General features: G+C 34.8%; 1 protein-coding gene and 1 long non-coding RNA gene across 10 annotated transcripts in view; one reads left to right on the top strand and one right to left on the bottom strand.

The window, feature by feature from the left end:
- Nucleotides 1-7,570, top strand: part of LOC141363002 (differentially expressed in FDCP 6 homolog) — a 44,465-nt gene extending 36,895 nt beyond the window's left edge. For all 9 annotated transcript variants that reach the window (XM_073865413.1, XM_073865416.1, XM_073865415.1 and 6 more), the window contains 5 exons: nt 1,005-1,303; nt 1,471-1,637; nt 6,686-6,884; nt 6,961-7,051; nt 7,330-7,570. In XM_073865413.1, coding sequence (XP_073721514.1) covers nt 1,005-1,303; nt 1,471-1,637; nt 6,686-6,884; nt 6,961-7,051; nt 7,330-7,526 — 953 coding nt within the window. In that variant the 3' untranslated portion in view covers nt 7,527-7,570. The remainder of the gene's footprint in view (nt 1-1,004; nt 1,304-1,470; nt 1,638-6,685; nt 6,885-6,960; nt 7,052-7,329) is intronic.
- On the bottom strand, nt 7,527-12,342 carry LOC141363014 (uncharacterized). Its single transcript, XR_012368526.1, has 3 exons — nt 12,253-12,342; nt 11,927-12,047; nt 7,527-7,571 (listed from the first exon to the last, which is right to left on the bottom strand). It is a non-coding gene; the product is annotated as an uncharacterized lncRNA (long non-coding RNA).
- Nucleotides 12,343-14,104: the final 1,762 nt, after the last annotated feature.

Raw genomic sequence — 14,104 nt, 5'->3', positions numbered from 1 at the left:
TTGCCTCATTTTCCGTGTCTCATTCTTTGTCTCACTCTTCCTGTCTCATTCTTTATGTCTCCTTGTTCCTGCCTCATTTTCCTGTCTCATTCTTTGTGTCTCATTCTTTATGTCTCATTTTCCGTGTCTCATTCTTTGTGTCTCACTCTTCCTGTCTCATTCTTTATGTCTCCTTGTTCCTGCCTCATTCTTTATGTCTCCTTGTTCCTGCCTCATTTTCCGTGTCTCATTCTTTGTGTCTTACTCTTCCTGTCTCATTCTTTATGTCTCCTAGTTCCTGCCTCATTTTCCGTGTCTCATTCTTTGTGTCTCACTCTTCCTGCCTCATTTTTTATGTCTCCTTGTTCCTGCCTCATTTTCCGTGTCTCATTCTTTGTGTCTTACTCTTCCTGTCTCATTCTTTATGTCTCCGTGTTCCTGCCTCATTTTCCGTGTCTCATACTTCGTGTCTCACCCTTTCTGTCTCACTCTTCATGTCTCCTGGTTCCCGTCTCATTTTCTTGTCTCATTCTTTATGTCTCCTTGTTCTGCCTCATTTTCTGTGTCTCATTCATTGTGTCTCACTCTTCCTGTCTCATTCTTTATGTCTCCGTGTTCCTGCCTCATTTTCCGTGTCTCATGCTTCGTGTCTCACCCTTTCTGTCTCACTCTTCATGTCTCCTGGTTCCCGTCTCATTTTCTTGTCTCATTCTTTATGTCTCCTTGTTCCTGCCTCATTTTCTGTGTCTCATTCATTGTGTCTCACTCTTCCTGTCTCATTCTTTATGTCTCCTAGTTCCTGCCTCATTTTCCGTGTCTCATTCTTTGTGTCTCACACATCCTGTCTCATTCTTTATGTCTCCTTATTCCTGCCTCATTTTCCGTGTCTCATTCTTTGTGTCTCACCCCTTCTGTCTCACTCTTCATATCTCCCTGTCTTTTCTCACTCTTCCTCTCTCACTTCTCCTGTCTCCTTGCTCTTGTCTTACTCTTCCTGTCTATTCCTTCTCTTGTCTCACCCCCAGCGATCCAAACAGCTTTGCGTCTGTCTGCTGAGGGAAAGAGCTCTCTGCACGAGGAGCTGAGGGCACGTCGACAGGAGCTGCGCGAAGAGAGGGACAGGAGACGTGCGTTTCGGGCGGAGGAGACACGCAGGCTGCAGGAGTTGCAGGGGGAGCGCGAGGAGCAGCTGGCTGAACTGGAGCTTCTGAAGGAGGCGCAGAGACAAGCTCGGGACTCCTTACGGCAGGAGGAGCAGAGGAGGCGCAGTCAGCATGAGGAGCTGCAGAAGACCCTGCAGAGACAGCTGCAGGAGGCAGAGGAGGTGAGCAGAAAGATGGCACAATAACTGAGATTCAAACAGAGAGTGAAAACGAAACTGAATTATGATTGTTTTTGGTGCGGTAAACATTTTAATGTCACATTTGCTAAGAATGTGATTGATCTTGAAGTGATGTATAGCTTCAGTGTTTGTGTGTTCTTGTATATCAGGCACGAGCAAATCTTCACGCAGAGGTAACCGTACGAGATCTTGAGGTGGAACATCAGCGCAGAAGAATCAAAGAACTCGAAGATCTTCATTGCAGACTGCAGGAAGCTTTAGATCAACAGATCAGAGCCCGCCAAGAGGAGGAGACCTACAGATATACACAGACCAGGTACTGTACATACACACACACACACACACACACACACACACACACGCACGCACGCACGCACGCACGCACGCACACACACACACACACACGCACATTCTTTTTTCGTTGTTTTGTATGTTTTGTTTTTCCATAAACATAATGTGGACCAATGGGACAATTGGTCCCCACAACGTGATAATTACCAGGTACACACACACACACACATAAACACACACACACACACACACATCAAGAGAGAGAGACCATCAGTCATGCTGCTAACCAGAGAGAGAGAGAGACAGAAAGGTTGTGAGTAGCGATCAAAAGCAACTCACCAAAACTAATAACCCGTATGTGCATCTATACGCTAATTAATACTGTTTCAACAAACATGAACAAACACTGACATTAAAGTTTGTTGACGTTTGTCAGATCAGTGAGAATTATCATTTAAATGACACATTAAAATGACTAAATACGAAGGGTTGTCAACTAAAGGTGTGTTGCATTAATGTGTTTCCATGTTGACATATGTAGTTGATTTGTGCATGTATGTGAAAATCTATACATTTGCATTGCTTTTGGCAGCTGCATTAAAATCTTTTAGAAAAACCATGTGATGATTTTCGCTAGAATCCTAAACTCTGAAAGGGAAAACTGTTGGTTCTTTAAAATCATCCTCTAGTCTAACCCTTACCCTGCCAGTATATGAAAACATCTGCATTTTGTGCATTAAACTCTCGCACACACACACTTGTGGGAAACCATGGACTCAGAAGACTTCCTGTCACATCTGAGTTGTGCTTTGATCATCTCAATATAAACATCTTACATCCACCCACCTCACATGTTCAGCACTGTATTATCAGTTACATTAGTCTGATGTGACAGACGGTTCACAATTACCCTACAATTACTTAAACACTGATAAGATGAGTGTTTAAGCGGATAAGTGTTTATGTTAAGATTTTTATACACAGTGTTTATCATAAGTGTTTATTCTAATATAAGTGTTTATTATAAGTGTTTATTTTAATATGAGTGTTTATCATAAGTGTTTATTCTAATATAAGTGTTTATTATAAGTGTTTATTTTAATATGAGTGTTTATCATAAGTGTTTATTCTAATATGAGTGTTTATCATAAGTGTTTTTTATATGAGTGTTTATCATAAGTGTTTATTTTAATATGAGTGTTTATCATAAGTGTTTATTTTAATATGAGTGTTTATCATATGTGTTTATTCTAATATGGGTGTTTATCATAAGTGTTTATTTTAATATGAGTGTTTATCATAAGTGTTTTTTATATGAGTGTTTATCATAAGTGTTCATTTTAATATGAGTGTTTATCATAAGTGTTTATTCTAATATAAGTGTTTATTATAAGTGTTTATTTTAATATGAGTGTTTATCATAAGTGTTTATTCTAATATGAGTGTTTATCATAAGTGTTTTTTATATGAGTGTTTATCATAAGTGTTTATTTTAATATGAGTGTTTATCATAAGTGTTTATTTTAATATGAGTGTTTATCATATGTGTTTATTCTAATATGGGTGTTTATCATAAGTGTTTATTTTAATATGAGTGTTTATCATAAGTGTTTTTTATATGAGTGTTTATCATAAGTGTTCATTTTAATATGAGTGTTTATCATAAGTGTTTATTCTAATATAAGTGTTTATCATAAGCGTTTATTTTAATATGAGTGTTTATCATAAGTGTTTATTTTAATATGAGTGTTCATCATAAGTGTTTATTTCAATATGAGTGTTTATCACAAGTGTTTTTTTTAATATGAGTGTTTATCACAAGTGTTTATTTTAATATGAGTGTTTATCATAAGTGTTTATTCTAATATGGGTGTTTATCATAAGTGTTTATTTTAATATGAGTGTTTATCATAAGTGTTTATTCTAATATAAGTGTTTATCATAAGCGTTTATTTTAATATGAGTGTTTATCATAAGTGTTTATTTTAATATGAGTGTTTATCATAAGTGTTTATTTCAATATGAGTGTTTATCATAAGTGTTTTTTATATGAGTGTTTATCATAAGTGTTTATTTTAATATGAGTGTTTATCATAAGTGTTTATTCTAATATGGGTGTTTATCATAAGTGTTTATTTTAATATGAGTGTTTATCATAAGTGTTTATTTTAATATGAGTGTTTATCATAAGTGTTTATTTCAATATGAGTGTTTATCATAAGTGTTTATTCTAATATGGGTGTTTATCATAAGTGTTTATTTTAATATGAGTGTTTATCATAAGTGTTTATTTTAATATGAGTGTTTATCATAAGTGTTTATTTCAATATGAGTGTTTATCATAAGTGTTTTTTATATGAGTGTTTATCATAAGTGTTCATTTTAATATGAGTGTTTATCATAAGTGTTTATTCTAATATAAGTGTTTATCATAAGTGTTTATTTTAATATGGGTGTTTATCAGAAGTGTTTATTTTATTATGAGTGTTTATCATAAGTGTTTATTTCAATATGAGTGTTTATCATAAGTGTTTATTTTAATATGAGTGTTTATCAGAAGTGTTTATTTTAATATGAGTGTTTATCATACGTGTTTATTTCAATATGAGTGTTTATCATAAGTGTTTTTTTATATGAGTGTTTATCATAAGTGTTTTTTATATGAGTGTTTATCATAAGTGTTCATTTTAATATGAGTGTTTATCATAAGTGTTTATTTTAATATGAGTGTTAATTATAAGTGTTTATTTTAATGTGAGTGTTTATCATAAGTGTTTATTTTAATATGAGTGTTTATCATATGTGTTTATTCTAATATGGGTGTTTATCATAAGTGTTTATTTTAATATGAGTGTTTATCATAAGTGTTTTTTATATGAGTGTTTATCATAAGTGTTCATTTTAATATGAGTGTTTATCATAAGTGTTTATTCTAATATAAGTGTTTATCATAAGCGTTTATTTTAATATGAGTGTTTATCATAAGTGTTTATTTTAATATGAGTGTTCATCATAAGTGTTTATTTCAATATGAGTGTTTATCACAAGTGTTTTTTTTAATATGAGTGTTTATCACAAGTGTTTATTTTAATATGAGTGTTTATCATAAGTGTTTATTCTAATATGGGTGTTTATCATAAGTGTTTATTTTAATATGAGTGTTTATCATAAGTGTTTATTCTAATATAAGTGTTTATCATAAGCGTTTATTTTAATATGAGTGTTTATCATAAGTGTTTATTTTAATATGAGTGTTTATCATAAGTGTTTATTTCAATATGAGTGTTTATCATAAGTGTTTTTTATATGAGTGTTTATCATAAGTGTTTATTTTAATATGAGTGTTTATCATAAGTGTTTATTCTAATATGGGTGTTTATCATAAGTGTTTATTTTAATATGAGTGTTTATCATAAGTGTTTATTTTAATATGAGTGTTTATCATAAGTGTTTATTTCAATATGAGTGTTTATCATAAGTGTTTATTCTAATATGGGTGTTTATCATAAGTGTTTATTTTAATATGAGTGTTTATCATAAGTGTTTATTTTAATATGAGTGTTTATCATAAGTGTTTATTTCAATATGAGTGTTTATCATAAGTGTTTTTTATATGAGTGTTTATCATAAGTGTTCATTTTAATATGAGTGTTTATCATAAGTGTTTATTCTAATATAAGTGTTTATCATAAGTGTTTATTTTAATATGGGTGTTTATCAGAAGTGTTTATTTTATTATGAGTGTTTATCATAAGTGTTTATTTCAATATGAGTGTTTATCATAAGTGTTTATTTTAATATGAGTGTTTATCAGAAGTGTTTATTTTAATATGAGTGTTTATCATACGTGTTTATTTCAATATGAGTGTTTATCATAAGTGTTTTTTTATATGAGTGTTTATCATAAGTGTTTTTTATATGAGTGTTTATCATAAGTGTTCATTTTAATATGAGTGTTTATCATAAGTGTTTATTTTAATATGAGTGTTAATTATAAGTGTTTATTTTAATGTGAGTGTTTATCATAAGTGTTTATTTTAATATGAGTGTTTATCATAAGTGTTTATTTTAATATGAGTGTTTATCATAAGTGTTTATTTTAATATGAGTGTTTATTAGAAGCGTTTATTTTAATATGAGTGTTTATCATAAGTGTTTATTTCAATATGAGTGTTTATCAGAAGTGTTTATTTTAATATGAGTGTTTATCATAAGTGTTTATTCTAATATGAGTGTTTATCATAAGCGTTTATTTTAATATGAGTGTTTATCATAAGTGTTTATTTTAATATGAGTGTTTATTATAAGTGTTTATTTTAATATGAGTTTTTATCAGAAGCGTTTATTTTAATATGAGTGTTTATCATAAGTGTTTATTTCAATATGAGTGTTTATCAGAAGTGTTTATTTTAATATGAGTGTTTATCATAAGTGTTTATTCTAATATGAGTGTTTATCATAAGCGTTTATTTTAATATGAGTGTTTATCATAAGCGTTTATTTTAATATGAGTGTTTATCATAAGTGTTTATTTTAATATGAGTGTTTATCATAAGTGTTTATTTCAATATGAGTGTTTATCATAAGCGTTTATTCTAATATGAGTGTTTATCATAAGTGTTTATTTCAATATGAGTGTTTATCAGAAGTGTTTATTTTAATATGAGTGTTTATCATAAGTGTTTATTCTAATATGAGTGTTTATCATAAGTGTTTATTTTAATATTAGTGTTTATCATAAGTGTTTATTTTAATATGAGTGTTTATCATAAGCGTTTATTCTAATATGAGTGTTTATCATAAGTGTTTATTTTATTTTGAGTGTTTATGATAAGCATTAATTTTAATATGGGTGTTTATCATAAGTGTTTGTTTTAATATGTGTGTTTATGATAAGTGTTTATTTTAATATCAGTGTTTATTATAAGTGTTTATTTTAACATGAGTGTTTAGGATAAGTGTTTATTTTGATATCAGTGTTTGTGCTGGATAGAACATCAAAACATCACTAAATGTTAAAAGCTTTATGTGTGTAGTGTTCAGTTTAATATTTGAGTACGCTGGTGTTCACAGGCTCCTGGCGGAAGAGGAGGAGAAGGTGAAGTCTCTTCTGGCTCTACAGGAGGAGCAGGAGGTGCAGCTCCTCCAAACCCAGCGAGAGAAACAGGAGCTCAAGCAGGAGATGGAGAGAAAGTCACAGGCTCTCGATGAGGCCCAGCGACAGGTGGAGAAAATCCGGGCCAGTCGACGTCGAGTGGATCAGGACATCGCTGTGAGCTCAGCAGTGTGTGTTTGTTAGTGTGTTTGATTAGTGTTCCTCTATACTGATGAAGGTCTTTTTTCTGCAGGCTGCTCAGCGAAAGCTTCGACAGGCCAGTACCAGCGTGAAGCACTGGAACGTTCAGATGAACCGACTCATGCACCCCATTGGCCCTGGAGGTACATTCACTTCAACACTACATGCTCTTAACCCTTTATTGTTTACTTCATGTACACAGTAGCAAATTCAGTACCTGAAATGTGTACATTATTACTGATATATTCAAAGGTAAAACTTGAAAGAAATCCATCACAGTATCCTCTACTCCTCAAAGTGCAGGAGTTAATTTTATTCTAAATCTATTATTTGAAATCTACATGTAATGGCTTGATGCAAGCAATGCCAAGTTCAGCCATAGTTTGAAATCTGATCAGACATAAGTCTTGTTCTCTTACAGAGAGGAGATCTTCTTCCAGTGGACCTCTGACATCTCCAGTCCGTGCCTCTTCAGTCAGTGAGATAGAATCAAGAACTCACCAGAGATCAGAGAGAGAACTACACAAACACAAGAGCTTCGACTGTGGGGACAATATAAGATATGTTGAGAATATGGACTTCAGCCACAAACATCCTTCTGATACCGATGATCAATAGACCTGACATAACGCAGAATAAACCTGACATAGAGAAGTGATAAACCTGACGTGGAGTTAAATAAACCTGATATAATGCTGAGTAAACCTGACATAGAGATAAATAAACCTGACATGGACATAAATAAACCTGACTTAGGGCCAATCCCATTTCTCTGTCTTACCCCTTCCCCTTCCCCTACCACTTCGTCTTACCCCTAGCCCTTGTCCCTCAAAACCAAGTGTTAAGCGCTAGGGGTGAAAACATACCCCTATGAAATGAGACACCGCTTGGTTACGGTTACGTCATCATACATCGTCGTTTGCTGGCTGCAACATCACCAGACGCGACAAATGTTGATCACAAACTTCCAAGATGCCGAGTGCAAGTGTAAGCGAAAGTGAATCAGCCGCCGAGTTTCTTCTGGCGTCCCTGTGTGATACAGGACGGTATACGTAAAGCACGTACCGATGTCTCCAAAGCAAGTAGTGTTATGCACTGATATCAAACGAAATGCGCTGCTAACGTCAATGGAATTTAGTTAAAACTGTAGACAAGCATGCAGTCCATTCATGGCTAGTTAGAGAAATACGGGAATGTTGTGCAAATCAGCAAATACGGGAATGTTGTGCAAATCAGCAACGTAACGTTAGCGTAGCAAACTAGCGAAATTTTAAAACATTTAAATTAAGAACATAATTCAAATTAGGCATGGGCCGGTATAAGATTCTGGCGGTATGATAACCTTTAGCAAAAATACCACGGTTTCACGGTGTTGCGGTATTGCCATTGCAACACTAAAATGTGTTACTTTCAAATGCTGGGTAAAAATAAAGCCTTTAAATTATAATATGCTTTCAAAAAATATATAGTATTTTCGTAATGTATATTAAATGTAAACATCAAATCAATCACATGACTTAATGATTTAATGAATTTTGTATAAACACAGCTCATACCTTGGAGAAGGTATCACAGAACATTTTAGTGGTTTTGAAACCTTGACTGTTTAAAACCTCGGTATACCTTGAAACCGGTTATCGGCCCATGCCTAATTCAAATATATATGAACAGGACTGTGTAGAGCACAAAACAAGACGTTACTAATTTTTAAATTAATTATTAAAGTCGCCATGAAACGGAAGTAGCGATTGCCTTATTTTCCTCATGGTGACGTATATCCGAATGAAACGGCTTTTGAGATGAAATAAGGCAGGGCTGGATTTGAATTTGTCCATCAAGATCTGATTGGATCGTTTGAAGTTGGGTCGTGTTGCTAATTGCTAATCGCTGCGATCTTCTCCCAGACCCCGCCCACCTGCCATACTTTTGACCGGAAGTGAAGAGAGATCGTTTTGAGGAGGGAAGGAGATTTGCATTTTTGATTAAAGATTATGAGCACACACAAATTTAAAAAAAAGTAATGATGCTCTCAGATAAGCCATTTGTTAATAATACCACAATATTAAATATATATATATATATATATAGTTTTTCATTTCAATTTCATTGCGACTTTAAGCCGAAAATACTTACATTTATGGGACGCTCTGGACGCCATTTTTGCCGGTTGCGCAGTGTATTCTGGGTACCCCTTAGTTTCAAGTAAGCTCGCGGAAATTCTTGGTTTTAAGGGGTATCTACCACTTGCCCTTAGCCCTACCCCTTGATCAAAACGAGAATTGGGATAGCCCTTACTCTCACGTGAACGTGCAAAACTAAGGGGTACGGGTAAGGGGAAGGGGTAAGACAGAGAAATGGGATTGGCCCTTAATGCTAAGTAAATCTGACATAGAGAACTGATAAACCTGATGTTGACATAAATAAACCTGATATAAAGTTGAGTAAACCTGTCATAGAGATGAATAAACCCGACTTAATGCTAAGTAAACCTGACATAGAGATGAATAAATCCGACTTAATGCTAAGTAAACCTGACATAGAAATAAATAAACCTGACCTAATGCTAAGTAAACCTGACATAGAGATAAATAAACCTGACTTAATGTTAAGTAAACCTGACATAAAGATAAATTAACCTGACTTAATGTTAAGTAAACCTGATATAGAGATGAATAAACCTGACATAATGCTAAGTAAACCTGACATAGAAATAAATAAACCTGACCTAATGCTAAGTAAACCTGACATAGAGAACTGGGGCCTATACCATGAAGCTGGTTTAGTTGGTTAGCCAGCTTTGTTTAGGATTAGTTTGTGCAAATCCTGGGTTTTGGGTACCATGAAAATAGCTTTTACCAACAAGGCCTGCACATTGGCTTGGTTTTGTCAACCTGAAACTAATCCTGTAACCCTGAGTTTGTTTAACCATTTTCATGGTACGGGCCCATGATAAACCTGATGTTGACATAAATAAACCTGATATAAAGTTGAGTAAACCTGTCATAGAGATGAATAAACCCGACTTAATGCTAAGTAAACCTGACATAGAGATGAATAAATCCGACTTAATGCTAAGTAAACCTGACATAGAAATAAATAAACCTGACCTAATGCTAAGTAAACCTGACATAGAGAACTGATAAACCTGATGTTGACATAAATAAACCTGATATAAAGTTGAGTAAACCTGTCATAGAGATGAATAAACCTGACTTAATGCTAAGTAAACCTGACATAGAGATGAATAAATCCGACTTAATGCTAAGTAAACCTGACATAGAGATAAATAAACCTGGGGCCTATACCATGAAGGTAGCTGAACAAACTCGGGGTTACAGGATTGGTTTTGAGTTGACAAAACCAAACCGACGCAATCAGGCTTTATTGGTCCCATGAAGCGGCTTATCAACTTTCTCTGTCAACTCAGGGTTTGATCTTTAGGCTATGATTACTCCACCCGCGCGTGCACATAAAAGAGTGACGTCGGCACGAACAACCAATCGGAATAGAAATAGAGAGAGCACGTACGAGCAGTGTATTTTTAAGCGGAGGAGCATGAGCTAATTATACAAAATTATGAAGATTAATTTCATAAGCGAAATAATACTGCCTCTGCTCTTTTTAATATAACATGTACATTAACATGTACTTCATTGTATAATTTATTTAGGTACCCAAAGTGAAACATGCTTTTTTAAAGTTAATTTACATTGTTAAATTTGTTAATAATCTTACAGGGAATTTTATAAAAGCCCTCTTTTAAAGACATGGTCGGGAAATGTCGGGGAAACACTATGAAGCTGTTAATGTAGCCCTACAGTGCGAGGACCACCTTGCGCATGGTTCCACAAACCGTGTTTTCCCCATCGACCGCATACAAGTATGTACCACTTGCAAAAAAGCGCAACGCAATACACATCATTTGCGGTACAGTAAGGGCATGGATTCAACGTAATACATTATGTGAGACCAGAAGTTTGCAAAGATAAGAGATTCCTTCCGTGGAAAATCTAGATATTTCATACAAATAACTGGGCAAAGGAAAACTAAAAACTCTCTCTACGAAGTGCTCTAACAATTTGCGTGGAGACCCCTGAGACTTCTTTCTGCTTTGGATGTTTAATATTAAGACCCTCACCCTCCTTTTCTTTTTGTTTGTTCTTAGTTTTTTCCTCTTTTTTTCTTTAAATGCGGTGTCAACACGGAAAATAGTGATTGTTAAATATGCCTTAATGTTTGTTTTTGAATATGTTCAATAAAAAAATACAAATAAATAAAGTTTGCGCGGAGACGCTAGTAGTTACGTCACCTATATATTTATTTGCTCGCAGCTGATTGGTCAAACTGCAGTCTCAGATCTCGAATCCAGAACATAACCTGCCCTGGGGCAGGTTAGCCGTGCAGCGTAAGATACCATGGTGACGAACACCGATTAAAGCCGCGCTACTTTCATGGTACCTAAAACCCAGGGTTGGCGCAAACTAATCTTAAACTTACCTGGCTATCCACTTAAACCGGCTTCATGGTATAGGCCCCTGACTTAATGTTAAGTAAACCTGACATAAAGATAAATTAACCTGACTTAATGTTAAGTAAACCTGATATAGAGATGAATAAACCTGACATAATGCTAAGTAAACCTGACATAGACATAAATAAACCTGACTAAGTAAACCTGACATAGAGATGAAAAACCCGACTTAATGCTAAGTTAACCTAACATAGAGATGAATAAACCCGACCTAATGCTAAGTAAACCTGACATAGACATAAATAAACTTGACTAAGTAAACCTAACATAGAGATGAAAAACCCAACCTAATGCTAAGTAAACCTGACATAGAGATGAATAAACCCGACCTAATGCTAAGTAAACCTGACATAGAGATACAAATTAACCTGACTAAGTAAACCTGATATAGAGATGAATAAACCTGACATAATGCTAAGTAAACCTGACATAGAGATAAATAAACCTGCCTTAATGCCAAGTGAACCTGACATAGACATAAATAAACCTGACTAAGTAAACCTGACATAGAGATGAATAAACCTGACTTAATGCTAAACCTGACATAGAGAAGTGATAAACCTGACGTGGAGATAAATAAACCTGACATAGAGATGAATAAACCTGCCCTAATGCTAAGTAAACCTGACATAGAGATAAATAAACCTGCCTTAATGCTAAGTAAACCTGACATAGACATAAATAAACCTGACTTAGTAAACCTGACATAGAGATGAATAAACCTGACTTAATGCTACGTAAACCTGACATAGAGATACAAATAAACCTGACGTGGAGATAAATAAACCTGACATAGAGATGAATAAACCTAACATAGAGAAGTGATAAACCTTAGCCTACCTGAGTGATAAGTGATAAATAAGCCTGACCTAGAGATGAATGACATAATGCTGAGTAAAGGTGATGTAGAGATAAATAAAGATGACATTGATGCTAAAAACAGTCTGATGTTAAATATGTAATGAATCAGTTGTGTATTGTGTGTGTGTAGTTGTGATGATTACTGTAGTGTCAGTGCGTGTGGGAGATTTGAGTGAAACTCTTGTGGTTTGACTTCCTGTTTCCTGTCTCAGCTGAAGATCCGGGCTGAATCCGAAATCGCATACTGCCATACTATATAGTAGGCAAAAAGCAGTAGGCGAACGAATAGTATGTCCGAAACCTCAGTATACGTAAAAGGGTAGGCGAGAATTAGCGGGATTTTTGACTATTTCTCGCGAGATTCAGAGGCACGTGTACTTAAGTATTGTCCGAAACCGCCTACTTACTGAAAATGTAGTAGGGGAAACAGCACGTGAACAGAGTAGTACGTCCGAATCCTCAGTATCCATAAAATCAGTAGGCGAGAAATCCCCGGATGCCCTACTGAGTCCGCCCCTATTCTGAAGCGTGCATCGGATGGACACTTCTATCCCAGCTTTCCCATGATGCCACGGGAAAACAAAGCAATCGACCGGAGACCAACCAATCGGGTGATTTTGATACATACGTTACACAGGGCTGTCCCTCAGCACCCTGACTTCACGCACAGACCCAGGATATACCACAATTAAAGTGCTCAGCTGATTCATGAAAATAAAGCTGTAGAATTGTCACAGCTGTGTTGAGCTGACAGTAAATATGTGATGGTTTGTTAGAAAAATACATTTGAATAAACTTTTGTTTCATATGGGAAAGTTTATTGTGATGGTTTTATTCATTCATTTTTTATTCATGTTTCCTGTCGTTTTAAGTAAATACAAGAGATTGCTTCACTAAAATGTATATAATCACATTGGCTGCATTGTCTAGTTTGTATTCAAGCACAGCTGTCATCTGACAATAGATATTAAATTACAATCTGCTTGTTTTACTTATTTTGTCCCCTACAAAATAATGTGTAATATATCTGTAACACTGTTACAGATCAAGTTACTGATGCAATCAGGTGTTAGTGCACCTGTCCCTCATACACACGCATACGTTTTCATGTCTGTTATTAGGTTTGTTCGAGTTTATGCACCGCTGTAAGAACCAACAGCTGGATGACATCAAAGTACCGTGAGAGCGATTCCAGAAATCACACGGAGAACTCTGATTTCGAGTTGCTCTCGCGGTATTGTGATGTCAACCTCCTGTCGGTTCTTGTGGTTCCGCATGAACTCGAACAAGTCTACTACGTCATATGTCACATGATAACGTCAACATGGCGAACGCTGTACATACTTAACGCGAACGTACATACTGCCTTAGCGCACGTTAAGTAGGTACCCAATGAAATTCAGTACCTACACAGTAAGTATGCGATTTCGGATTCAGCCGCTGTGTTGTGTTTGTTAGATGAACGATTCTTTATCAAACATTTCATGTACATAAAACATAACATGTGTGTGGAGAATCACAGCAGTGTGCTATAAACAGATAATCACATGACAGAGACTCATCATCAGACACATCTGATCATGACACAAACAAGAGGAGGCCAGTTTCTACTGGAATCATAACTATGGTTTTATTTTATTAAAAGTTTAATGACCATGTTTTTTGTTGGTTTTGTTTTTGTTGCAGACGATTTGTATTAAATAAAATATCCATAAAACCATGGTTGATTTTCATAAGGGACTTTTATTGTGTTTAACAAGCAAATAGCGACATCTAGCGGTACAACAGAGTCAAGATAATCATA

This window comes from Misgurnus anguillicaudatus, unplaced genomic scaffold (assembly GCF_027580225.2).
Source record: "Misgurnus anguillicaudatus unplaced genomic scaffold, ASM2758022v2 HiC_scaffold_31, whole genome shotgun sequence".
Classification (NCBI taxonomy): domain Eukaryota; kingdom Metazoa; phylum Chordata; class Actinopteri; order Cypriniformes; family Cobitidae; genus Misgurnus; species Misgurnus anguillicaudatus.
The sequence above is the reverse complement of the archived record's forward strand: the minus strand, read 5'-3'. Positions and strand labels throughout refer to the sequence as shown.